General features: G+C 39.6%; 1 protein-coding gene and 1 long non-coding RNA gene across 5 annotated transcripts in view; one reads left to right on the top strand and one right to left on the bottom strand.

Annotated features, from left to right (window-relative positions):
• The window catches only part of LOC131236473 (translation factor GUF1 homolog, chloroplastic), a 45,870-nt gene that overhangs the window by 964 nt on the left and 17,191 nt on the right, over positions 1-27,715 (top strand). For 3 of the 4 annotated variants that reach the window (XM_058233682.1, XM_058233680.1, XM_058233683.1), the window contains exons 2-10: positions 1,447-1,623; positions 5,739-5,825; positions 7,797-7,853; positions 8,038-8,103; positions 16,350-16,412; positions 16,630-16,674; positions 16,848-16,948; positions 23,180-23,276; positions 25,191-25,262. In XM_058233682.1, coding sequence (XP_058089665.1) covers positions 1,447-1,623; positions 5,739-5,825; positions 7,797-7,853; positions 8,038-8,103; positions 16,350-16,412; positions 16,630-16,674; positions 16,848-16,948; positions 23,180-23,276; positions 25,191-25,262 — 765 coding nt within the window. The remainder of the gene's footprint in view (positions 1-1,446; positions 1,624-5,738; positions 5,826-7,796; positions 7,854-8,037; positions 8,104-16,349; positions 16,413-16,629; positions 16,675-16,847; positions 16,949-23,179; positions 23,277-25,190; positions 25,263-27,715) is intronic. The other variant, XM_058233681.1, reaches the window with a different exon arrangement.
• Positions 32-760, bottom strand: LOC131236475 (uncharacterized). The gene is made up of 2 exons (XR_009166757.1): positions 479-760; positions 32-376 (listed from the first exon to the last, which is right to left on the bottom strand). It is a non-coding gene; the product is annotated as an uncharacterized LOC131236475 (long non-coding RNA).

Here is a 27,715-nt window from a genome sequence, read left to right as displayed (position 1 = left end):
TCATTATTGGCAGTTATTATTATCATTAATTTTCAAATAATGGTGTTCTTTCATTGTAACCACTGTATGCAACGGCGTAAACCGTGGAGTGACTCACATGGTAAAATCACAAGTTAACAATAGAGACCTCTACTCCTTCATCTGGACCCTTCAAAATTGCTGGACCATCCTAGATTAACCTCCAACAAGTTACAACCAAAGTTGAAGTCTCTGAAGGCCCTCCTGAAGTTTGCATTGCTCACACGGTCATTTTGATGGTTCAACAATACAAGGACCATGCTTGATCAAGTTATGTGCTATATGAAGTTTCCAATGGTGGATTTCTTTTAAAAAAAGATAGTCAAGTTCTAGAAGGTCAAAGTCAATATCGAGCAACCTGGTTTGATCAAGTTATGTGCTATATGAATATTCCAACGGTGGATCTCTCTTAAAAAAAATATAGTCAAGTTCTGGAAGGTCAAAGTCAATATTGAGCAACCTGGTCAATTTGTGGGTCCAGATCTGTGAACAATAGCTTACAACGGCCCATGTATGTGACAAACGACTCCTAAAGCCCTGGGAGGATGTTCATGGTATTTTAAAAAGAAAAGTAAAAACTCAAATAGGCTGAACTGGGTCATGCAATCCACAATCCCTCTGGTGACACAATTCTGCTAGGTTGTGCAACCGGCCTCGCACACCTTCATGAAATCAGCCATGTCTACCTCGTTATTCATCAAAATTGAGTGATCTTGGAAAGATAATTCAACAAGCTTTCATATGACAGCAAGATCACTCATTCAAGGTTTCATTTGACCGCTGAAAAGTGAGTCATACGTTGGCATTGTGACCAGTCGCATACATGCTCAATAAAACTACATGTTCACAGAAAAAAAAACTCAAGTAGGCCAAACACAGCCTGGGTCACGAGATCTGCAACCCCTGTGGGTTGTGCTTGATATTATTTACAAATATATTGGTTAATCTGGACAGACCAATTGATAGGCCATTTCATCAATGGGCAAGTGCTAAAAAATTGCAGTAACCAGGAGTTTTTAAACCATTTATGTAGATGTTTTCCTGAACCATTATTGTGAACTATTTCAACCGCTCAGAAATGGGTGACGGATCACATAATCACGAACTTCTAATTGGCACAATTTTGGGTTGTTCCTCGTCCATGAGGTGGCCCACTAGTTGGATGATTCGGACCTATCCCCTTGTGCACCAAGCAGCCGTTTATACTTTGTTCCTTTCACTAACTGTTGCTAGACATGCACCCACTCCTGAACATGATAATACAAATAGATATTCTGTATGACAACAATGCCTTTTTTTCTTAATCCCAAGAAGAAAATAAAAAGTTATTTCTTACTCAATTCTCAAAAAAGAAAAGAAAAAGTTATCCCTCACTTTTTTTTGGTGCACAGATCTAAAAATATCATTTTCATTTGCGTGTAACTACAGGTCCCTATTTCAAATATCAGAAATTTTTGCATTATTGCACACATAGACCATGGGAAGTCAACTTTAGCAGATAAGTTATTACAAATGACTGGAACTGTCCACAAAAGGGACATGAAAGAGCAGTTTCTAGATAACATGGACCTAGAGAGAGAGAGGGGGATCACAATTAAATTACAGGTATGCCTTTGTTTTTGTTATTGTTATTGTTTTGTCCTCCTTCAAATGCTCCACTACATTAGACGGACTATTTTGAATTTAATTTTTACTTATTGATTAGGAAATTCTCTTGAAATTATGCCAATATTTATCTTATTGTAATCTTTTCAATTTGCAATATTCATTGGCCTGCCTTAATATGTGAATAAGATGTCAAAGTGAACATGATTGCTCTAATTTGCTACCATGTAGGCAACAAGAATAAATGACATCAAGTGGTTCCCATTGATTGGACTTCCTTGGCACTCAAGGAAGCTCATTCTAGTTTGGAATTTAACATATCAGATGGAGCATTTGTTGGGTTCCACCACATTGAAAACATGAACCAAACACACGAGAGAGCACAAGAAATAGCAAAGAAAAGAGTTGATGAGGGGATGGAAATGGCTTCAACCTTTCATCATGCAAGGCAACGGATCCCTATGCTCATACAATGGAAAACCTCATAATTATAGAACGTGATACAAAAGAGCCCATATGCACGGTAATGCTAGAACTACTCAATGATTCAATGCTTGAGCTTAGATTTCATCAAAAGCAAGGTACCTAATAACCTCACTTGATTAGTTCAGTTTTTGGTCACTACTTTATTCATGGGTTTGGTAGTATTGCGCCATATTGCTTATTAGGTAATTTATACTATGAGTTGTTGATGGCTCTCAAAATCCCTTAAAAGTTTTCTGCTAAGTTGAAGACTTGAGACAAAATTCAACAAACTCAGCACTGAGAAATATTTTTTTTTCATGAGATCCATAGTTTGTTCTCTCATCACCAGTTCGATCATTCCCGCTTTTGAGTGCCATCTTTCCAGTGAAATGTATGTGGACCTTAGAACATTTGCTCCTTCCTTGGATGGGGGTGTTTTGACTTAGCCGAATCGGTAGGTTAGTAGCTCAATGTGGGATGTATTTATGTTGATCATAGTTTAAAAAATCTAAAAAACTTTCTATTAGATTTCACCAGGAGTTAACAAAAACTCGAGTTGGTTAAAGTCTTGAAGAAGACTTGGGTCAACTCAACTCGATTGATTAAAAAAAAAACTTGACAAAGCCCGAAGGAACTCGCCAAGATTCGACTTGACTTTAACAATTGAAAGTATATCTATTTTCTAATATTAATCCTTATTCGAGTATCTATATTCAAGACATGGTCAAGACTAAACCAAAGCTTTGATTCAATTGACTTTTGACTCTAGTTGTGTTTTTTAGGTTTTTAAACACTTACGATGAGAAATCTAGCTCTAGGATTTATAGATCTAAATATAGGGATTCTGGTATGAGGGTTTGTTTTTTGTCATTGACCCCTGTTGTAGATGTGGGCAATGTTTGTGATATTAGGATATTATTCTCACCACGGATAATCTTTGAAAGCGCTCAATGATCCTCCCTAATGTGTGACAGTTGTGTATGAGTGTTGAGGAATCTGTTGATCATCTCTTCATCCACTGCTTCTCTAGAGTGGTTTGGTCTGGTATCCTTCGATTGGCGAGCGTTTGCTAGGTGATGCCTAGGTTGATTGATTATTTCTTTAGACTCTATGTTTTTTGTTTTTTTTTTTTTTTTTTGGGGGATTTTGGTTGCTCTAGATGGTGACTAGCTTTGTTTGCCCTGGTGTGATCTATTTGGTTGGAAAGAAACAATTGTTGCTTTTGTAAACAAACCATTTCAACTGGCAGGGTTCTTAATCAGTCTTTTCGTATGTTTCATAGTGGACGATCTAAGCTCCTTTTTTGGGTTTTTGTTTCTGGGGAGTTTGTTTGTAATTTTCTTTTGTTGTTTTTGTTTTCTTGTTGTTTTGTTCTCTTTCTTTTTGGCTGCCCTAATAATATCACTTCATCTAAAAAAAATCGATATCTCATATCTCACCTCAACTAGAGTTGTACATGAGTCAAGTTAGCTTGGTCAACTCGACTCGCCTCGGCTTGAAATTGGATTCGGACCAAGTCGAGCTAGTTTTTGGAGGTTGTAAAAATTTCGAGCCGAGTTCGAGTTTGCTCGAGCTTGAACCTCAACTCGAATTGACTTGGATCGAATTGGCTATTGACTCGATGACTTGGTTATTTTTATCTTAATGCCGCTCGCCAAGTGTTTGATGAAATGACTCAACGAAGTGTTGTTTCGGCTGCGTACATTCTCCGTAGAATCAACTGGTGGCGAGGAAGGAATGGATGCAAAACAAATCACTATTAAAAATTTTAAAAAAAAAAACTTTACACTATAGGACTACCCCATATCTTGTTTTTTTATGCTGCTCTCTGAGTGTTTGATGAAATACCCGTAAACTGTTGTTATTGTTTTGCATTCTGTGAGAGATTGAAGATGCGTTATATGTGTTTGAGAAAATGTCGAACAGGCTCGAACTGGCCCAAGCTGCCGACCGAATCAAGCCGAGCTGGCCAGTCAGGCTCGAGGACTGAACTGAGTTCGTGTTGGGGTTAGCTGCTGGCCAAGCCGAGCCGAGCCGAGCCGTGCCAAGCTCGACTCGGTTCGACTCGTGTACAACTCTAACCTCAATGATATGAAACCAACAAGAAGTTGCAAGACTTTTGAATATCAACGATATTATCACGATGTATTGCATTGTATTGATGATGTATCAACATAGTATTGTCAATACATCGATACCAACAACCACACTTGGGTTTTCTGGAAAAAAAAACCCTTACAAAATCATCCCCTGTGTCAAACCTTCCTCTGCTATTAGTTTTATAAATGATATAAATTGATTTTGAATATAATTACATCACTTTTGTCAGACAACACAGTTTAGGGCCTTATACAAATGAAACTTATTATGTACACTTGTTTTTTGTGATCTTTTAATTTCATAACGTGTAATGATGTCTTTTTTAACATCCCCTAAAGTTTCATTCAAAAATTCGACCAATTTCCCAATGTTTCCCAAAAACAGCGAAACATTACGCGATACACCCGATATTTCCCATGCGATCACCGATAAGTTTCCGTATTCTGAGGGTGCGATATATTCGTTGATACTGATATTGAAAACATTGGATGTAGGAATGGGGGATGTAGTGTTTGGTTCTAGAAAGTTTTCCTGATTAATAGAGGATGCAAGCAATGTGTTTGGTTGGGAATTTGGAGATTTAGGGTTATTTGAGCCATTTCGGTTTGGATGAAGAGAGGTAGGAAGAAGAGAAACAACATCACCATCACCCATCATGATCTTAGCAATGCCCTAGCTGTTGGGGCTGGCTTTACAAATCCTTCTTCGCCAATCAGTCCTAAGGTTGCACGCCCTTAGTAAAATGCCCTACCTTGATCAAGACTTGAAACAAGAATTCTCATGGTTACTTGGCAAAGGTTCAACTGCTGGTTACCTGCGTGACATCCACCCTCCTCCCTTGTCCACGTTGAGGTTTGACTGGTGCATTGAAGGTGAAGAATCTCTCTCCAAAGTTCCAATCACATGAATGGGGGAAAATTGCTCAAAACAATCTTAGATGGTTCTGCGATAGAAATTCTTGATCTCTCAAAACTAGGTGTCCAATAAAGTATTGCAGGAAGATCTTTTATCTCTAAATCTAGTTCCATGTACTTTTGAGTTAGACCATTTGCTTTGATCATTTTCTTTTTCCTTGTAATTAAATTTACTGAAAATTTGTATTCGACACCGATACAGCATTGCCAGTTGAATAGCTCTCTTGTATAATTTTCCTAAGTTTCAAAGGCATGCGATGATCACACAAGACTCAAGAGGCACATTGCTATCCATCTAGCTGTAAATAATTCTTTTGGAAACATCCTCATTGATCTCTCCATTTTGTAGTGCCAAGGAAAAGAAAAAAACCTTTGGGAATCTTCTTACCCTCAATTTTAACTAGAGCCTCACCTTTGAGTAGATTTTCTTTTTTCTTTTTTGAACATTGGTTTTTAAGTTGATTTTCTTTTATCATGCTTGAGGATTCCTTCAAAAAAAGAAGAAAAAAAAATCAGTGTACATCGTTATTGAATTTATTATCGATTTCCTGGTCTGTATTATAAAGCTTGGCAATGACTAAAAGAATGTTTCGGAAACAAATTTATCAACTAATTGCTTCTTGATCCTTGTTGTAGGCAGCTCGAATGCGTTATGTATTTAATAACGAGCCATATTGCTTAAATCTGATTGATACACCAGGGCATGTTGACTTCTCATATGAGGTATGTGAATTCATATCGTTTAATCCTCAAATTTAAATCATTAGCTTAGTTCTTTTCCCTGCCATGAGATGGCAATTATGCAAATGAGAATTCATGGAGCTATCAACTGTCCTTTTTTCATTTTTTCTAATTCTATGATTCGTGATTCAAAATCAAAGCCATTGTGATTAAAAAGAAGCATCTTGTACCACTACTATATGGTTTCAACCATACCACTGGGTGAAGGGGGGATCTGCTTTGCATTAAAGGATTTTTGGTAAAATGCACTAGCGCACATATGTTTGTCAGTTGGCTGAAAAGCTGTTGCATGCTAGCGCGTGCATACATTTTTCAGCTAGTCCTAGTCTTTATTTTATCTAAAGAAGGGTAGTTAGAAAGGGAAGCAAGAAAGAGATGTCTTGATAACAGGAAGTTGTGTAAGGCGGTGGTGTTCTCCGTTTTCCCCCTGTCCTAGTCATACCATAGTCTAGTGGGTCCTCTTAAGTTGGTTTGAAAAAACTAGATGATACGCTTAGGAAGTTAGGGTGGATTAGAATGATCTGGCTGCACATACATATTGAAGGGATGCTGATGGACATCTTCTAACTAAAGTTTATGTTTTCTACCGGTTCTTCTTAGTATTTAGCCTTTACCTTGTTTACCTTGTCACTAAAGTAACTGAACTATGACTGGAGAAGACGGGCTCTTTTAGCAATAGTGTTGTATGTGAGATCATTCTCGACTTCTTCATTCTTATCCCTCTTGCAATCCTTATGCTGGAGAATCTTAGAGACTAAATGCTGATATAAATAAAGTGCAAAAGAATCCACTTGCTTTTCTGCTAGGATGACAATCCTGAAATGATTTTCTGAAGAACATATCTATGGAACATATATTTTGGGAGATCAGTTCCTATTAGCTGATTTTATCTGACAATTCTGTTTGGATGATGGTGTCTCTTTTCCTGTCTTTTCTTACAATGTTGTTTGGATGTCAGTATCTTGAGAAAATCATTTCATTAATATATTGTAGGATGATGAGGATGCTGAACATGTGGTGAACCTTGTATCATCCAGGCATCATCGTCATCATCATTGCCATCTTGGCATCAACATCGTCATCACTGTCCACGCATCATCACCACCACCACCACCTGATCATTATCATTAGTATTGTCACTAGTACCATGCATCATCATCACCATTCAGGCATCATCATCATCATCATAATCACCCTCTGCGCATCATCATCGTCGCCGCCACCACCACCACCATCCAGACATTATAGACATCATCATCACCATCTGGGCACCATCACCACCATCATCATTGTCATCATCATTCCGGTGTCACCACCACCACCATCATCCGGGCAACATCCTCATCATTTTCATCATCTGGGCATCATCATCATCATCAGCTAGAGAGAGACGGACTGGGAGAGATGGAGGGGAACAACAATTGTTCGAGAGTCATAAAAGAGGCCCAAAAACAGTTAATTTTTTGGAACTAAAAGTTTCTCTCTTGTTATTTTATTTCCAATGCTAAAAGCATCCTCTTTATTGTTCGTAAGGACCAATTTTCTTTCAAAAGGAGCACCCAAACTTGCAAACAAGCCTCGTGTAGATAAAGAAACGGGCAGAAATAGAAAGTAATGACTTTTAGGAGGCAACCAAACATGTCCTAAATGTCTGGGCTTTCAACTATTCTATACAAATAATAAATTTATTGTCTGAATACTGTTCTTATTTCCTCGATAATTCTACTCATTGCCAATCATTTTCAATCCGTTATTGACCTTGCTGAATTATGACTGCAGAATGTGTTGGTCTTCTGGTAATGGTGTTGTATTGGATATCATTACTGATTTTTCATATTCTTATCTTCTTACAAATTTTATGCCAAATAATGTTTTAAAAATAAAGACTGATAGAGATAACATAAAAAGTTGATTTTTGGCCCTCATGTCTTACTGTTCTATTTTTGTGACTAGGTTTCTCGTTCTCTTGCTGCTTGTGAAGGTGCTCTCCTTGTTGTAGATGCTTCTCAGGTGCAATCTTTTTACCTTGTTTATATTTCAGAGTGAGAAATGCCATTCACTATCAAGATCTGCTCTTTTTTGGGTTTATATGTTATCCTAGCATCAGCATCTTTATTGCCGCTGGAGAACAGTTTCCTGATCATTCTGTGAGAAATAGCTTTAGTTGATCATTCCTATATGAACATTGATGTAGGGAGTGGAAGCTCAGACACTGGCCAATGTTTATCTGGCCCTGGACAACAACCTTGAGATCATCCCGGTAAGAGTGACTTTTGTCCATTATATAGAAAATCATGGTGCATATGTTGTTTGATGCAGTCTGTAGCTAACTTGTTTATGGAGTTAAGGACACTCTTAGGCATTAAAATTTTCTTCATTGTCCTCATCCTTTTGACCTCTACCTTTTTCTCCTTAGTCGGACATGCCACCGATGTGTAGCGATAGAGAGGGTTCAGTTGGCCCATGTAATCTTGGGCCCCAAGTTTGTACACTATCATACAGTTGATTACGCGTATAGTATTGTATATATAAAGAGGATAGGTCTTGAATAAAACAGAGGTCTATTTACACAGTCCTCTGATTTGTTTCATTGATGAGTGGCACTTCATGATTGGCTTGTAGGTTTGTTGGTTATTGTGAAAGAAATTCAATGGAAAGAAAGCTAATGGACGGGAGGAGATTCATTGTGCTTGTGAGAATCATTTTGTATCGGAATAAAATGAGAGATGCCTCACTGGAGAGACGAGTTGTTATTTTGTCCCCTTAATTCTTGCATGCTACAAAAAGCCCCATTCCTTTCCTTCTCTGTTCATGGGTAAGCTGTAATTTGGTCTCCTTCCAAACTAGATGAGGAGGTTGCGGAATTTGTCAGCCTTTAAGATACCATCCGTGACTTTTCCATCTCTCCCCATCCAGGTAGTTCAAAGTTAAGTCATTTTAGCCCATACCTAGCCGCAGAGTCAAAGGTCATCATGGAGATCTTTACCTCTCCTTCCTAGTGGTTGTGTTTGCTTGATTAGTCGTTAAAGATAAAAATTGTAACCATCAATCACCTTTGTAGAAAAAATATGGTAATCACAAATGCCTGCATTTTGTCTTATGGATGCAGAAACTGGGAACCATCGATTAATCCATTGCAATTTTGCGTCTATTAATCCCATTGTTGTCAAATAGCATAAGCAATTATATGCGACCCAAGGGGCTTGTGCGCATATGCCATCACCCAACCCTAAAAAAATTTACATTTTTTCATCGCATAAGTGATGGCATAATCACATATTCAATCGCATAATTGCATATGCTATGGCATAATGCTTAATGGTCATAAAATGCCACTATGGCATGTGCGATTGCATATGACAACACTAGTTAAGCCTCTTCAACATGTATGGACTGTGGCTTCTTTTTTTTCCTCTTCTTCTTTCACACCCACACGCCGCAGTGGGATTTCACCACCTATGGGTACTCGAACCCTTGACCTGGTGTTGAAACTCTTGTGAGTCTACCGCTGGGGCAAGCGTAAGGACTCGGGAATGAATTGTGGCTGGATCAATTGAAATCTTGTTTCACACATGGAACTGGGGAGTGCAAGGCAAAAAAGGGAAAAAAAAAAGGCGCCTCTCATTACTTTCCTTGGTATGGTCCTTATGGAAAGAACAGAACAATAGAACATTTAACAATAGATATGATTGCTTGGAAATCATGTTCTAGAAGGGCAGAATCATTTATTGGGCTATGGGGCTTAACATTTTTAAGAATTTAATGGCAAAGAGTTAATGGGGTCTTGGGTTTTCTCCGTGTAACTATGAATTATGTTGGATGAGGGATGGTTCCTCATCATCCTTCTCCCTTGTTTCTTTGTTCCCCCATTTCCCTTGCTAATAAATTCTTGAGTTACTATTCAAAAAAAAAGAAGAAAAAAAAGAGAAAAAAAACCTCCCTCCAAATTGCCTTCTTGATGGGATGATCTTTGTTGTCATTCAACGATGAGAAGAAATCTTGATCAGGAAAGATAGAAACTGGTGGCAGAACCACAAAATCATGGAGCCTTCTAGTATGGGAGGGGTCTTAAGAAATCATATTGGCAAAATCTTGACAATCCTTTTGGGCCCTTGTGGATTGAGGGGGTCAAATGAAGCAGAGATCATGGCTCTGAAGGAAGATACGCAACCCCAAAGGCGATGCAAATGGATCAAAGATAGATAAATCATGACTGTAGGGAAGAACCTGATGTGGGCTGATCTAGGCCCACGATCCATGGGCTAGGTCCACGCCCATTAAGCCCAAACCTAACAGTTGGCTATCAATAAGGTAGCTAGCCTATTTAGGAGTTAGCTAGCAAAATGTAACGCCCTGGAATTTGGGGGTCGCGCATGCGCTCAACTCCCGAGTTCCCGAGAGTCGCTTATAACCGATTTTCATTAATGAGCATTTAATCCGGTTTAATTGCGCAGCTTGAAATTTCCTGGAACATGAACATAACCACACAAGTCTACTGAGATGAAAGAGATCTATCATATATACATGTCCAAGCTATAAATGAGTCGCACAAAGCGTTGCCCAACGAAAACGACAAAAGAATACTATGTCAAAAAAAATAATACGGCTGAGCCCGCAACCCAGCAATCCCGATCCTGCTCGTCAAGCCGATAGAGAGCCGTCCATCAACTGGAGATAAGATAGCTCGTCCTCCTCGTCGAGGCTCGTCTTGCCAAGCTCCTCCAGCCCTAGGTCACCTGCATCTATGAACGGGTCTGGTTGGTGTTTTAAAACACCGTCCTAGAGTGGGAGTGAGTGATCAACTCAGTGGGTGCTATTAGTCTTAAGTTATCACAGGCATCAATTATAATATGACCTCAATGAAAAGCAGTCAAGCATAAACGTCTAACTAATCTTATAAATGCGCATGCATGCAGGATGATATGATGCATGCCCTCACCACAACACTCCCTCAAGCGACACCATCTAACGATCGCAAATGACAACACTCCCTCAGTGCGACCTCGACTGCCGAGTCGCCACCCTAACTAGTGCGATGCAATGCAATCGTGTTAGCCGAGTTATTAGTTAGGTCCATTCATCCAGCAGATTTGGAAATCTGGTACACCCCACGTATTAATGCCCTAAACTGGGTGCGAGGCCAAGACCCCCCAATGCGTGAGGCCGAGGCCCCGCGGTCCGTGATCCCGTCGGGTTCCTCATCCCCGACTTCAAGCATATGAGGAGTGCCGAGAGAAAGGGATCGCTCGCGGTCACTACGGGGAGGCGCGGTACCCCAGCGTAGGCCGACAGCTCGGACACATTGTCCCATTCCACCATGCCCGGCTCACGAGACTAGGGACCAATTTCAAGTAGGTTATTGATTAGCTACAACGGTTGTAGGGTGTCCCAGGTTCCATACAAGTGTGAGCAAACATGGTTAACAATCAAGGTTGGTCAGACAGTAGGCTAGACCACACGAGTTGGGCAAGCGTGAGGCGAGTAACATCGGGCACAAGGGACCCATGTAGTCGAACTACAGCCACCCGAACACACCCGCCCAAACGCACAGGTCTAGCCATAGTATAGTCCAACCGATGGGACTACCGTCACTTCTCAAATTCCTGACCAACCCAAGGAGAGTGAGGGGATCCATAGCATACCAACTATCCAAATATCATCAAGCATAATAATATCCTATACTCATACGTTCGATCCATACAAAAACGGATATCCTCACAAGCAAATATACATTGTTAATAACTAAGGTGCGTGTGAGTGTGTGGGTGTGTGAGGAAGTTAAACACTTCCTCCATCTCAAGAAATCATGTGCACAAGGGTAATAAATCATACACACGATGAAACACCACATGTGAGGAAAAGAATCAAGCAACCATGGGCATACTGTCATCCATACATCAAGTCATGTGAGAGGCAAGAACAATCATCATAAGAGTCAAGCAACAATTCCATATTATTTCAACAAACCTACAATTCCTAGGGTTTCTCTAAATTCTCCAAATATGACATCTAAGCAACCAAAATCATTAATCTCGTATTAAAATTGGTGCTAGGCCACCTAAGAACAATAGTCCGCACCTATGGTTCGTTGGAGATTCGGAAAACGCCCTAGGAAAGAGGGCTTTCGGGTCGATCTGCCGGAATCCCTAAAACAAGCTCTTGCATGTTAGAATTCCAAGCCAAACCCATCTTACTACATGGATTTCAAGAAGAATGGGTGAAAACCTTACCTAGGCAACCCACGGACGGTTGTTGAAGTCAAGGAGGAGAGTTTCTCCTTGTAAGAGAGGTAGGGAGTTGGAAGGGTTGACTCTCTTGGGCCCCACTTCGATCTAGGGTCCACCTTGAATCTCCTCCTCTCACACTATCTTCTCCTCTTAGCTCCTTCACTCTCTTTCTCTCTTAGTGGTTGTAGCAATTGAGAGAGTGTTATGAGAGATAGGGTTTATTCCCTAGACTTGGGCCCTTTGGCCTTGAGTTTCCCCAAATTTCCAAAATAGCCTTCTAGGACTCATTTTTGGAGTTGGTGTGGCCCTAACACTCCTTTGGCCACTAAATTTGGTGGGTAGGTGCCCTATGGCCCGATTAGGGCCCGTGTAAAATTTGGGAGCGAACGGATGGACGGTTGTGGGGTTTGAGTCAACGGTTCTGATCTTTAAACGGCCCTGAGGGGTCCGTTCTGGTGATTGGAGTGGTTCTGGTGGCCCTCTAGCTATGAAATTTCTAGGATAGATGCTTCATGGCCCGATGAAGGGCCATGCGAAATTTGGGGACGATCGGGTCTGAGGTTTGGTCGTACGGGTCTGATTTGTGATCGACGGTCACCGTTCCACGATCGGGTCCCAGAGGTGGTGGACGGGTGTAGGAAAATTCAACAGACCTCCACCGTAAATGTGGAAGAGATCCGACGGTTGGATAGCCTGGTATCGCGGTTTCATTTGCAAGCACCAGATTCTGGTCCTGGCATTGGTGGGGTGCATTTAGTCAATGTCAGATCCCACTTCTGGGTGTCCGCTGGGTCCGCAGTCCGCGATGGTTTACAAGCCCAGTGAGCTCTATGGTTCCCTAAATTTTTAGATTTTTCTGACCTTCCCGCGTCGCGGTATAGCCCGTACGGGCTGTTGCTAAGTGTAAATGGTCATCCGGCTAGGCGGCCCGCACTTGACCTTGTTATGGCCTGTCTGGTTTATTCAAATGGGCTAATCCTAGGTTAATTAGCTTATAGTACCCCACCGCGTATGTTTTAAACGATCGGTCCTGCGGGAAATCCTACGTGGACGCCCCAAGACACGGTACTGGTCGGACGGGTTGTTACACAAAATCAATCAACTAGCTATGAATAATCCATTAGTCAAATCCCTTTTATTTATTGTCTATATTTGTAATAAGTTATTGGTTGTCAATAACATTATGAGTTTTCTTTATATGTTCATTTTAAAGCTTATATAAGGGTCTGGGATGAGTAATATCAAAGCACATTTGAATTGAATGAAAATTTCTAGATTGTTTCTTTCTACTTTGTGTGATTCTCGTGCTTAGCTTGGAGGTGCTTATGCTTGGGTGAATCTCCCATCAACTGGCTGTGCCAGAACCCTAACAACCCTCTAGCCGAAAACTAAAGATTACAAAATCCCCTTTCCAAATCTTCTTACGAGAGAACACACAAAAAAAAGGAACTCAACTTTTTTACTTCATCATGTCAAAACCGCATCACACGTCCAAAGTGATGTCTTATGTAGGCTTAACAAAAATAAAACCCTAAACACAGGAGAAAAGACCAAACAAACCCTGAAATTCATCAAAACCCTGTGAGCCTTATGTAAATGGGCCACATGATGCAGGACAATTAACCATTTGCTCTAAAAGCTCGAATTGATAGAGCATATTGAATTAATCCCTTTATCTCATAGCCTAGGTCTCAAATCCATGGGTTAGGTCCTTGACCAAACCCTCCTCGTGGGCCCCAAATCCATGGGTTGCGCCTCACACGAGCCACGCACCTCACATGGCCCCCAAATCCATGAGTTCCGCGGGCCGCCCACCCCGATTGTGCCCCTGCATCCCACAAGCTACCCCACTCGAGCCTGGTGTGAAAATGCCCCTGCATTAATCACGCTTGTTGAGGAGTCTCGAACACGAGACCTCCCGCTCGATACCAATTTGATGTAGGACACTTAACCACTTGCTTTAAAAGCTCGAACTGATAGATCATGGTGAATTAATCTCTTTATCTCATAACCCAGGCCCCAAATCCATGGGTTATGTCGTCGGCCGAACCCTCCTCGTGTGCCCCAAATCTATGGGTTTCGCCTCATCTTGGGCCCCAAATCCATGGGTTTCACCTCACACAAGCCACCCGCCTCACACGGCCCCCAAATCCATGGGTTCCGCGGGACGCCCACCCCGAGCGTGCCCCTGCATCTCACAGGCCACCCCACTCGAGCCCGATGTGAAAATGCCCCCACTTTACCACAAGTCACTCTAACGTTATTGGAATCACACAATCTTGAGTTCATTTGAAAGATAACTCAATAGGCTATCAAACGGGACTGTGACCATGTCATTCTGACATCACTTGATGCCCTAAAAGCGGGGCACTAGAAAAGTGACGAAAATACAAAGGAAAATGATTAAATAATTCATGACAAATTTTGACCCTAAACTAATCAAAACAATTAAACCTTAGAAGTTTAATGACCCCTTTGTTGCTCCGACAAGCTCCTCATTGTAAGCTAATCATTGATCCCATCCAATTGATTGTTAGACTGTTGATGTGGTCTGACCATCAATCAAGATAATTTGAATGGTTGGATTGGTTAGATATTTGATCAAGATAACTTGAATATTTGGATTGGTTAGATATTTGATTAACCAACTTCTGTGGCCATTTGGTTGCATCATAAGGGATGTCTTTGTGGAGTGTCCACCTCTGAGCTTGTACTTAGTTATTGATGGCGACTCTTCAAATGTCCTAAAGTGGGCCTCATCGAAGGAATACGGTCCTTGGAATTTAACTTTTTGTATTTCCAAAATTAAATCCTTACTGGCTCTCAGGAATTAAAAAAAACAAAAAAAACTAAGGCAAATGAAGTAGCTGATTTACCTGCCATAGGGGGAGTGACGAGAGGTTCACTCACCATTGGCTATTCTTGGCTCCTCCCCCAAGTTTGTCTTGCTTCTTTTTGTTAATAAAATTTCGGTCACTATCCAAAAAAGAAAAAAAAGAAGGAAAAGACAGAAAATTTTGGTTGCGGAACGGCTCTAATGAGTTTAGGCTGCCAATTGAGAACCAAATCCATGCTCATATTCATTATTGAGCAGTCTGATATGACTTGGATATGGATAGGAAGTCACATCTCTTATGGAATTTGGTTTCTTTAGTGAAGCATTGTGATGAATTGGATATCTTCATAATCTGGTTTCTTTAGTGAAGCATTGTGCTGAGTTGGATATGGATATCTTCACAAATCAGGAAGAATATCCTGGATATATTTCTATCAAGAGCCTCAAAACCAATTTTCTTTAAAACATTAGTTTATCTTCTACAGTCGGCAATTTGATTTTACTTCTTAAGAATTATTTGGAAAATGTTTCTGGAACTTGTCATGTAATTTTTCTTCTTTCTTTCTTTCTTTCTCTTTCTTTCTTTCTTCTTCTTCTTCTTTAAAGTGTATGCCCACTTTGAATTATTATTATTGGGAAATAATCCAGTGCTCTTAGGGTGCTATTAGTTATTGTGCTCCTAGTTTCACCCCGACTCTCGGATAGTCCAATCCATTGATCCGAACTGTCCATTGGTCCAGAACACTTTTCACTCGCTACCATGTAACATGCCCATCAAATGCTCCAATCCATCCACAAGGTGGCTTTAGTTCTATAGCCATCTGTTTCCCAAGCCATCTACGGGATTGTTCAGATTACTTGATAAAGTGATAGAAAGAGTCATACACGATCTATGTTTGGACCCAACAAACAGATGCTCCAAATGGTTAAGGACCTATTTTTATATAAACTTTCTTGGCCATCCATTTTATAGGCTATTGATTAGCTGGTTAGGATCATCCTGTGTGCTTGTTTGCATGGTAGCCCATGAAATATGCGGTGGACCAAATGGACAGTCTAAACCGATCAATTGGATTGTCTAAGTATCCTGATTAAACTAGGAGCACTATAACTTAGTGTCCTGAGTGCACTGGTTCATTTCTTATAATCATCATCATCATTGTTGTTGTTGTTGTTGTTGTTGTTATAGACTTATAGTTATTTCAAACCAAATATAAGCATGCATTTTAAGAGGCTTTGTGGATATTTGTGGCATTTCTCTCATGCTAGCATCCATATAACATGTTATTATTATTATTATGATTTGCATCTTTTTGCTTCTAATGAATACCATTTACTTTTTAGAGTTGATAATTCTTGGGCTATACTTCTGGTATAAGTTCATTGAGATACGTACAGATTTGAGGTCAGCTCCATTTATTGAAAATTTTCTATTTATAATAGGTTTTAAACAAAATAGATCTTCCGGGTGCTGAACCAAATCGTGTTGCACAAGAGATTGAAGAGGTTGGTGGATGAAAAGTCATTTATTTTACTTTGATAGATGGTTTTAATCTATGTTAATCTTTGTGCATGAAGATGGGAGGTAAGATGGCATTCGAGATTCTTTTCTTCTCTCAGATAGGTTTTAAAAATCCTCACATGATGATGCATGTATAACTGAAAGGGAAATGCACTAAAAGAAAGAAATTTTAAGTGTATCCATCTCTTATCTTTGTTTTAGATCGTTGGTCTGGACTGTTCCGATGCGATTCACTGCTCAGCTAAGGTTAGTTCAACATGCTTTGTGTTTTCATGTGAATACTTGCGATTATTGTTTTCTATATTTATATAAACACACCTTATGAAAGATAAATTTTGGTCACTGACTAGTGTCTGTTTACATAATGTGATTGTGAGGTGTTAAAATTACATACATCTTTTTTCCTTTCTTCTTTTTAGGAAGGAATTGGTATTACAGAAATTCTAAATGCAATCGTCAAAAGGATTCCCCCTCCCAAGAATACTGCTGAAAGGCCATTAAGGGCTCTCATATTTGATAGGTATCTAACTTTCTGGTCACACTGATCTCTTTTATTGCACGTTGATTCTCCTGCTTCTAATATTCTATATTTTTCTGCTGGGCCCTTTTATCGTGTTTGTGTTATTTTTCATCTTCCTGTCCCAATCTTATACTAATTAAAATGACTATAGATGCTCTCTTTGGTAAAAAAGCACTACTAATTTGCAAAGTAACATCTATGTTTTGGGTGATTGAGCTTGTAGATGAGGAAGCAAGGATGATTTAATCAGTTGATATGTTTGCATATAGCCACAATTAAGTGTGGAATAGGGCAGCAAATAAAAATTGAAGTTAATTTTCTGATATCTGTGTATCATAGTTCTTAGGCTCATTTATGTCAAAATTGGTAGGGATAATACACATATATATTATTGGTGATGGAATTTTATTAGTAAATATTAACTCAAGGTAGAAAAATGGCGATGATTCTAGCCATTTATATTGAAAGAAGGATAAGATTCTACTCTAACCTCAAAGATCGACGTAAATGCCTTCTTCAACTATATATTATAGACACGAAGGTTGTCACTCTCTAAATTGAGCCCAGACACATCACATGGAGCCCTAGCGCCATCTAGTTCACCTCCATGTGCTCTGCGCCTAAAATCCCCCTATGCGCCTATCCCATGGAGGGATCCTCATAAAATCCTCCACCGCTCTATGCCAGGTGTAGGGCACCTAGCGCCAGTCTGCCAAGGGATAGGCAGTAACGCCTAAGCACCAGGCGCTTAGCCTCTTTTACAACAGGAGTCGGTTTACTTGGTTCCCAAGATTCTACGAAATGCAACTCCTCTTTTTCGATTGGATGTTGATACGTGTCCATAACCGTGTAACAAACTTTTGGCAGGAAATCAAGACTCCTAAGGACTATAAATGCCTGTTAGCACATCATTTGCGCGGCTCTCTCTTTGACTTTGACTTTGCCACTTGGGACTCTAGACATCGATGCTGGTTCAGGTGAGCCTCACTAGTCTGAATACTCCCACTCCCACTAGGAAGGCTCTATGCCAGGCACTAAACCTCCCAGAGGAAGCTAAGTGCTGGGCACTAGGCTTCCAAGGGACAAGGCTTTGCGCCCAGGCGCAAACTTATTGTTGCATCCGTGTCAAACACAGAGCATCACTTCTCAGCTATTGTTCAAGGACAATAGGGGCTATAATGTGAGACTGTTTTCTCTCTTCAGCCTAACTCCCTACTCCAGACATATGCCCTTAAGCGTCAAGCGGTGAGGACCTTGTTACCAGATGACAGGTGCTAACATACATTTGATGCATTTTCTTCATCATCTCTGGCGCATGAGACCCCTGGTAATGTTAGAATGAGTTATGCTTGTGTATGCTGGAAGGCTACATGGTCATATGAAGTTGATGCCTCTTAGGATATATGATATGCACAATGTTGTCAAAATCGTTATCGTATCGCAAATCGTTATAGGGGTTGAATTGTATCGAATTGCAAATCGTAAGATTTTTTTTTTTTATGATTTTCTTAAAAATATGAAAAATATAAATATATAAGTAAAAAATTAAGACTCAATGATCATCCTATGGTCATCGATATGCACCAAGTAATACCATGTAATGATAGTGTTAAAGGATTCTTATCTTTCCTTTTTTTTAAAAAAAATCTTTCAAGAATTTTTCCTTAAAAAACATACAAGGATCCTTTAATAATTTATGTTCTTGTTGCTTTTCTTGAATGTAGAATCACATTGGAAAAATGGCATTTGATTCTATGGACTGACGAAAAAGATATTTTGATTTCTAACCATCGTTCCACAATACATATAAGTCAACATTTTTTTTTTGAAAGACGAACAATTTATTAAAGAAGCCGAAAGGCCCAAAGAACAAGGACACAAGAAGAAAAGAAAGAAAAGAAAAAAAACAAGGAAAGAAAGGAAAAAAGAAAACAACCGAACAAAGGAGAACCTCAAGGAACTATACAAGAGTTGAAAGGTCACACTCGGACCCAAGCCTCAGCTGTAATCCTACTCCTACACCGTAGAGGACTGGAAAATCTTAGAGAGAACCACATTAGTTGAACTTTTGGCATCATTGAAGCAACGATCATTCCTCTCCAACCAAATGAACCACAAGGACGCAAGCATACAAAGCTTCCATCTCTTCTTCCCAATTTTCCCTCCACCGCCTACGTCCTAGGACCTCACATGAGCCTCGATCGAATGAGGGATCACCCTGGTGGCTTTTGCTCTGAGAAAGATTCCATTCCAAACTGCTGTAGCAAACAAGCAATGCTGGAGGAGGCGAGATACAGATTCTGCTTCACGCGTACAGAGGAAAAGCATTCGGGAGGATGAGACCCCTTTTTTGGAGATTGTCCAGAGTGAGAATACCGCTTCTGCCAGCAAGCTAGGTGAAGGCTGAAAACATAGAGGACTAGTGCAGCTTAGGGAAGGGGCGTCCCCCAGAGAGGTAAGGACGTCATAGAAGGCCTTGATCGTGGAAGCTCCCTTTCTCCTCGGAACCCAAGAAACAAAGTTAGTCACATCAAATTTCAATGCAAATTCTTGCACACGAGAAAAGAGACATAGTAACTGATTAAATTCCTCATCTTTAAGATCTCTCTTAAAAGGGGGAGACCACACTCCATGCGAACTTGAGAAGGAAAAGCAATTAAAGATAATTTGTCAATATTTTTGGGGGCACCAAGGATCGCACTAGAATCTCAATCTAGCACCGTTATCCATTGAGAAAGTGAGATTTCTAAAGATCACCATAGCCACCTTATCAACATCCTTCTAGAGATAGGAGGATTTGTACAAGGTAAATTTCTTTGTCCCCCACCCCAACCGTATTTTGCCGAAACTAATTTTTTCCACAAACAATATTCCTCATAGATGAACCATCACACCCACGTACCTAAAAGAGCCGAATTAACAACATCCAAGTGTTTTATACCTGCTCCTCCTTTTAAGAAAGGCTTATAGACCTCATCACATCTTAGAAGGGAAGACTTCTTGGTCGAGGAACCTCCTTGCCACAAGAAGTTCCTTTGCAGCTTATTGATCTTCAGCAAAACAGACTTAGGACAATGAAATAAAGACATGAAATACAGGGGGATAATGGATAGGGAAGATTTAATCATGTTTATCCTACCACCCAAGGAGAGAACGTAACTCTTCCAAGGGGAGAGCTTCCGCTCCATCCTTTTAAGAACCCTATCCCAGAGGTGGAGAGTAGGCTTTCCCACACACAAAGGCATCCCCAGATAGGTGGAAGGGAAAGACCCCACTCTACATCCGAACTCAGAAGCCAGCCTCTAGACCTCCTCAGAGGACATATGAACTCCCAAGAATTTACTCTTGGAATGATTCACTTTGAGGCCAGAAACAACTTCAAACCAACAAATGCACATGACAAGACATTACCATTGGATCAGAGGGTTCACGGAATATGAGGGTATCATCTGCAAATTGAAGGTGGTTGATTCTAGAAGGGAAGTCATACACAACAAACCCTTTGAACAACCCAATGGACTACCCTCTTGATAACATCTTGCTTAAGGCCTCAGAGAACTATGAAGAGGAAATGGGATAAAGGGTCTCCTTGGCGAAGGCCATAGGAAGCCTTGAAAAAACCAAAGGGGGAACCATTGATTAAGACTGAGTATTTAGCTGATGAGACACAACTTTGAATCCAACCTCTCCAGGTCTCCCCAAACCCCAACCTATAGAGCAAGTAATTAAGAAATTTCCAGTTAACATGATTGTAGGCCTTCTCTAAATCTAACTTACAGAGGATGCCCTTCTTGCTATCACAATAGTGGGAACAATGCACTCGTGGGCAAGTAGGGCACTATCAAGAATCCATCTCCCAAACACAAATGCACTTTGAAAGGGAGAAATTACCTTAGAAAGGGCCATCCTTATCCTGGAGCTCAACATTTTTAGCCAAAATTTTATAGCAACTACAAATCAAGCTAATAGGGTGATAATCCTTTAGACAATTTACAGCTTCAATCTTAGGGACTAGAGCCATGAAGGAACCAATGTTCCTAATATCGATACTATCGGCCGATATTATCGTTATCATTGGCCAGCGACACAAAACCCATCCGAGAACCATCGAAAATTTTTAAAAAATCAAAATTCTTTTTATTGTGCAATATATCGCACAATATCGCCCGATTTTTTTGCGAAATCGCTGATATTAGCGATACTATCACGTTGTATCTGCAGATTTACCGAAAAATCGAAAAAAAAAGAGAAAAGAGTGAAAATCTTTCAATCAATGTAAGAGGGGATTTCGGTACCTGTGGAAGAAGATTGCGTGATTGGAAGCTAAATTTGGTGGGTCACTCGATCGAGAGCTAGCGGTTTGCCAAAAATTGTGGGGATTTGGGGGTTTTTTAGAGATATTTTAGTATTTTAGGGTTTTGGAATGACCAAAACCCTATCTTTGTTGCGAAAATGGCTTCGAAAGCCTTTTTTTGAGGACGCGGTTTGCGTCCTAACCCCACCCGTCTCCAGTTGGGAACGGGCAGCAACTTTGAGTGGCCACGTGATATATGGGTCTTATCCACAACATCCATCCATTTTTTCGTATCATTTTAGGGTATAAACCCAAAAATGAGGTAGATCCAAGGCTCAAGTGGACTACATAATGGGGATTAGACTCTTATTGTTGAAAACTTCTTGGGGGCCACAAAAGTTTTAGATGGACTTGATATTTGTGTTTTCTCTTCATCCAGGTCTATGTAACTTTATGAATAGGTTGGATGGCAAATAAACATCATGGTGGGCCCTAGAAAAGTTTCAACGGTGAGAATCATTATCACCGCTGCTTCCTGCGGTGTGGTCCACTTGGGCCTTGGATCTTCCTCATTTTTTAGCTTATACCCTAAAATGATACGAAAAAATGTATGGACAGTGTGGATAAGACCCATAGATCACGGTGGCCACTCAAAGCTGCTGCCCGTTCTTAGCTGGAGATGCCCGCGTCACTTTTTTGATGAATGTGGCAGAGACAGACGAGACGTATAGACAGACGGTCTATCACGGGCTCTGTGGGGTCCACCTTGATGTATATGTTTTATCTAGGCTGTCCATACATTTTTTCATATCATTTAAGGACTTTATGCCAAAACTTAAGAAGATCCAGATCTCAGGTGGACCACACCAGAAAAAGTGGTGAATGACCATTAAAAGCATTTTATAGGCCACGAAAGTTTTTGTATAAGCTAATCTCTGTATGTTCCCTTCATTCAGTTCTGATTGACCATATCAACGGGTTGGATGACAAATAAACATTACGGATCTATTTAAAGTAGGCCTTGATATGTTTATACATTTTTCCAACATATAAACTTCGTATGCCATATTATTCAGAGATTTCATTTTTCTTTATACTTTTTCGTCTTTCGTGGATCCTTTTTTTTTTTTTTTTTTGTGGATATACAATGTATTTTTTGAAGAAATAAATTACAAAGAGGGAAATAACCAGAGGACACCTTCCTGGTTAGAGAATTGACCATCTCATTTGCTTCCCAACCAACATGAGGAAATGGTTTGTTTAACATGGGTAACAAGGATTGAACCACCCCCAAAATGAAAGTGAAGTGCCAGAGTATTCTGTCTTGCATCTTCTCTGTTAGTTACTAGTACTACTGAAGCTTAATGGATCATGATGTTGAAACTACCACTTCCACAACTTTTCTCATATTTGATTCATTAGCTCATCAAAGATTAGTACTAATTTACATGGAGATCAACAGCTTCTAGTTCACATTTCAGCTACTACTGAAAATCAAATCTTGTTTGCTGTGTCCATAAAACTGAATGGATAAAATAAATGCAGCAATTCTGACAACTATTGAATTTGCAATCGCATCATTCGGTGTATTTGGTCTCTATGCCAAAATAAAGTACAAGAAAGTTTCATTTTTAATCTTGGAGTAATCCCTTTTCTTTTGAACTGTTCAACCCTGAGTAATTATTGGTATAAATTTGTTCATGGTCTTCCAATTCTCTCGTGCTTGTCCCAAAAATGTACTTCAGCATTAATTAAAAAATGCACTTTCCAGTTCTTCATACTGTTTAAATTGGCAAGGAATATTCATGTTCATGTGCTTTTTCATTTTCTTCATCTGTTCAGCCTTTCTTTTGTTGACTACGTATGGACACACAGCTAGCACACATTACCATTCTTCTTTTGGTCTATGAGGTTGAGAGTTGATAATCTTTGTGCAGCTACTATGATCCATATAGGGGAGTAATTGTATACTTCCGTGTTATTGATGGAACTATAAAGAAAGGTGACAAAATATATTTTATGGCTAGTGAGAAGGTAAAGTACACTTTTGCAATTTATGTTCGGTTGGCTATATGATTTAGTGGGACCTGATTTATTCTGGATATGCTTCCTTGATTTAATCATATCTGTATGGACAGAAAAGAATTGGTACTCAATTGTTTTCAGATCGCATGTCTTGGTTTTCTTTAGTTCGATATTTATCAAGTCAGCCCTTTGTATCACCGAACTTGTTGAGAAGCATTCATGTTTTAACTGTTGAGCTGTTTGGCTTGAAATTCCATGAAATATGAACCTATTAGCGAGTTATCATAATATTAAGTGGAATATTATGAAGACTATATCAATATTTGTACAAAGAAGTTACCAATCATGAAAAAGAAGAGTTATACAACTGACAAGTGTATCGATTATAGAGTTATGGTTATATGTTGGGTTATCAGGAATTAAGTGGATCTTAGGAGTGTGGGCTTAATGTTGATATGCCCATGCTGCCACTGCTATATTGGATTGTTGTGTGGAAAGCTTTAGAGATGATTAGTTGCAGGTGCTAAAAGATTTCTAAACGCTTGCATGAAAGCTATTTAAATTTCTTCTTAGGACAACTTTCAATCCTGGATCCGCTCCTAGGATCTAAATGTTTTGCCGTCGTGTGCCTTACATGATGACATGTTTATCATAAACTAGCAGCAAGTCCGTTAAACCATTCATCTGCACAATGTTCATACAAATAAAGACACCACAGTTCATTATTATGTTCATGATTTTATATTCATTAGAGCTTTTTTGTGAATATTTCTTCATTAATTCATTCTTTATGAATATCAGAAAAGATATTCTTTTCAACGAAATTAACTCACAATTGATACCACTAACTGGTGTACTAGTTAAAGAATTAATTAGCAATGCTAGGCTTAGACTTAGTGTTACAGAATGTTAGTAACCCTACTCTGTAAAGGAAGTGCCACTGTGAAGTACAAGGATGATGCTCATCAATCGAACACCCCAACCCTTGAACTTTGTAAATAGTTCGTTGGAGTACATGGCTATCATACTATTTGTCATGATCCGAGACTTTGGTATCAGTAATACTAGTCAAGCTTTACCCTTGTAGAGTATCGATCATTGCTAGACTCTCTTCTGAAGTTCAATAGAAGGTGCTATTATAATTTATGTACATGAATGATACTCAATTTCACATGCTTTGGTACAGCTGATTAGTAGAGGGATTGTTGTGGTGTAGTTGAGAGGGCTTTGCCATTCCTTGCTCAGATGAATTATTTTTGGTAATGCTTGTCTTATTCGAGCATTTGTCACACATAATAACCGTCTTTGAGACTTGTGGATTCATGGAGTACATCATGTTGTTTTGTTTTGAACTTCTTAATACCAAAGGCCAGAGGAAACCTGATCTTACTGAGTAGAGGAATAAAATAGGTAGGTCAGTATTGAGTGACAGATTCTTCCATGGAAAAGGCAGAAACATTGAGAAAGGGATTAGAACTCTAAGGTTCTTTCTTAATAAGGAAACAAAGAATGATTTATGATGGAGGATCGATTGGATATTCAATGGATTTATTCATTGTCTTCATTAGATGCACATTCGCATCAGATTCCCACACTTAATCAAACAAATTCTATGGATAGATGCTCCAGTATGGATATACCCTTTCATCATTTAGGGGAATTATATCGTATCCTAGAATCCAAGCATATGGTTTTCTTGTTTATTTAATATTAATCTTTAGCTTGTAGATTCCATGAGTAATTTTGGATTCACTTCATGCTTGAGCCTTATGATGCATCATCTTGAAGTTATCCTGTGTTTATACACTCTTGTAATTGGGTTGCTTACAGGGCATGATAAGCTGTCATTCTTCAATTTTGCAACCTGTATTGATTAGCATTGATATCTCCAGCAGTTCTCCTGTGCATTTCTGAAATTTACAGGAGTACTATGCCGATGAAATTGGTGTCTTATCGCCCAATCAAATGCAAGTTGACAAGTTGTATGCTGGTGAGGTAAAATAACAAATTTCTGCATTTTTTTAACAATCTAATTTCACCATCACCATCTTCTTTTTCTTCACTACTCTTTTCCTAGTCCTGTTCATAGGAACTGTTGCAGTGTGAATGCTATTTTCTTAGGAGACGGCTGCAATTTAGTAAAGAATTTAGTGCTATTTGGATATTGATGTGAACAAGGGATCTGATTCTCAAGAAGCACCTACATTATCTACTTCCTGTGTGATCCTAGATGTTGTTCTCTTCCGAGTCATTTGTACCAAAGTTCCGAACAGCCCTCCCATGATTCCATCAACTTGTGAGAGTGGCCATCTGAATCATACTCCCTGCACATGCCAATGTGGTATGTGTTTGAGATTGGACTGTTCATCAGGTGGGTCTCACTGTGGATGTCCCACGGCCCAAAAATCAGGCTGGTGTGGTCATAGGTGGGTTATACATGTGCATTAAATGTGGACCACTGTGAACTCTATTTTTTAATTTTCCTCATACACGTGTTCCACCAGGCCATAACACATGCACAATGAGGTCAGCCATCCTTGACTTGGATCTTTCACATATGTGATATGTCCCACATGGCCCATATTGGAATAGTCGGATTGGATGGCTACTTGTGACTTGTGAGCACCAATTGCATTTGTTAATCCTTAAAAAGTTAAAATGAGTGCACCATCCATATTGTTTGTAACATCTTTTGTTTGTGGTTCTTAGTATGCCATGTAATTGCTGTAATGATACGCTGAAAAGACTTCCTGATGCAGAAGGCATGCATGTGGCTAAATGGTGAAGTGAGATCAATAAGAAAATTAAATTAAATAATTGAAATCACAAATCACACCAAAATCATCAAATATCTCAAGAATCCAACATGAAACAATGAATAGTCTAGGTCACAATTAACAAGCTATGCCAAGCATAATCATTGAATACTAGAAATTAGGATCTAATGGTTATGGGAACACCCAAATAGCATAGGAATAAGCCTACTTCAGAAGGGAGGAACTATTACTACCTAGGGTTTGCTGAATTAGAATGTAGGCCAACCTAGGATTAAAGGAATTTGGGGAAAAGGTGAAATTAGGGTTTAGACCGTTCAATTGGCTAAGGGATTTTGGGGCTTGGGCATTACTTGAGGGGAATTAGGGATTTGAGTGGTTAGAGGATTAGGGTTTTAGGTTAATTAGGGAAATTGAGATTCTAGGGTTTTGAAGATTTGGGGAAAATTGGAAAGTAAGGAATCTAGGGTTAGGGTTTTAGAAAGGGATTTAGGGGTTTATATGTGGAGTAAGAGAGAATCCAAAAGGGAAAAGGGCTGGACTGTACATCCAGCCTAGTGGCTCGCACGTGTGGCTATATGGTCACACATGTGAGTTGTTGGCTAGGGTTTTTGGGGTCCTCAATGGTTGGGTTCGGTTGGGGACCTGGGGTTGAAGTTGGATGGTGAAAAATTAAAGAAAAAAGATGATCTAGATGGTTTTGGATATGAAGGGAAGAAGAAGAAAGATGAAGTTTTAGAGAAAATACACCTTTTTTGATGAGGACGATGATAAATGGAAGCCTCACACCCCCAATGAATAGGAATGGAATCACACCACACCTAATCTCCAAATCACATGGAGAAACCTTCAAATCGCATGAAGAAATAATAGAAACTTTGAAATTTCATGAAACAATAGCATAGATAGGTTCACATGCCCCCCCTTTTTCTTTTATAGTCTTAGGAAGAGACTTTTACAAAAAACCTCTCTAAGGAAAGAATTCTCATAAAAAAAACCCTATCTCAAGTAAAACATAAAATAGTCCAAAGATAACAAAATAAATGACAAAAACTACTCAAAATAAATAAATCTAAATTATCCTAAACTATTCATGGCCAATGGGGTGGTCCACTATCAAGACTGTTCCAACGGTCCATCGTGCGCGACCCAACGGCCCGATCGATGTGTGCACTCAATCTAACGTCCCGAACTCCTAAAAAATGCAGCCCACATGCATCAAATGCATGTGCGGTCTTCAAAACGGTCCACTCGGGCCCATGTAGTGGTCATCCATACGTAGGGAAATTGGTGATGATCTCCTCCTCCTATGGTAAACCCTGAATGATGCTCTGATGCCCTCATCACTTCGACTTTGGAAATGAATTTACTGCTTCTAGCTAGATTTTTTTAAGAACAATTAGGTGGAAATGCATTGATTGCTTTTGTAGGGGATGAAATCCCTTGGTGTTTGTTGTTTGTAGATAACATGTTGGTTGACAAGAGTAGAGACGAGGCAAAAGAATAATGATTTTGTTCATTTACATTGTTATTTTGTTGCTATTAATCCACCACGTTAGGCCATATATGGTCATCACTCGAGTTGACTTTGCTCATCCTTTACCTTCAACATGATTTTTCCCCCTTTTCTTTTCACTTATTTCTATACTCTTGACCCTTTCTTTTGATTGTTAT

The sequence above is a fragment of the Magnolia sinica genome, chromosome 2 (genome assembly GCF_029962835.1).
Source record: "Magnolia sinica isolate HGM2019 chromosome 2, MsV1, whole genome shotgun sequence".
NCBI lineage: Eukaryota > Viridiplantae > Streptophyta > Magnoliopsida > Magnoliales > Magnoliaceae > Magnolia > Magnolia sinica.
The sequence above is the reverse complement of the archived record's forward strand: the minus strand, read 5'-3'. Positions and strand labels throughout refer to the sequence as shown.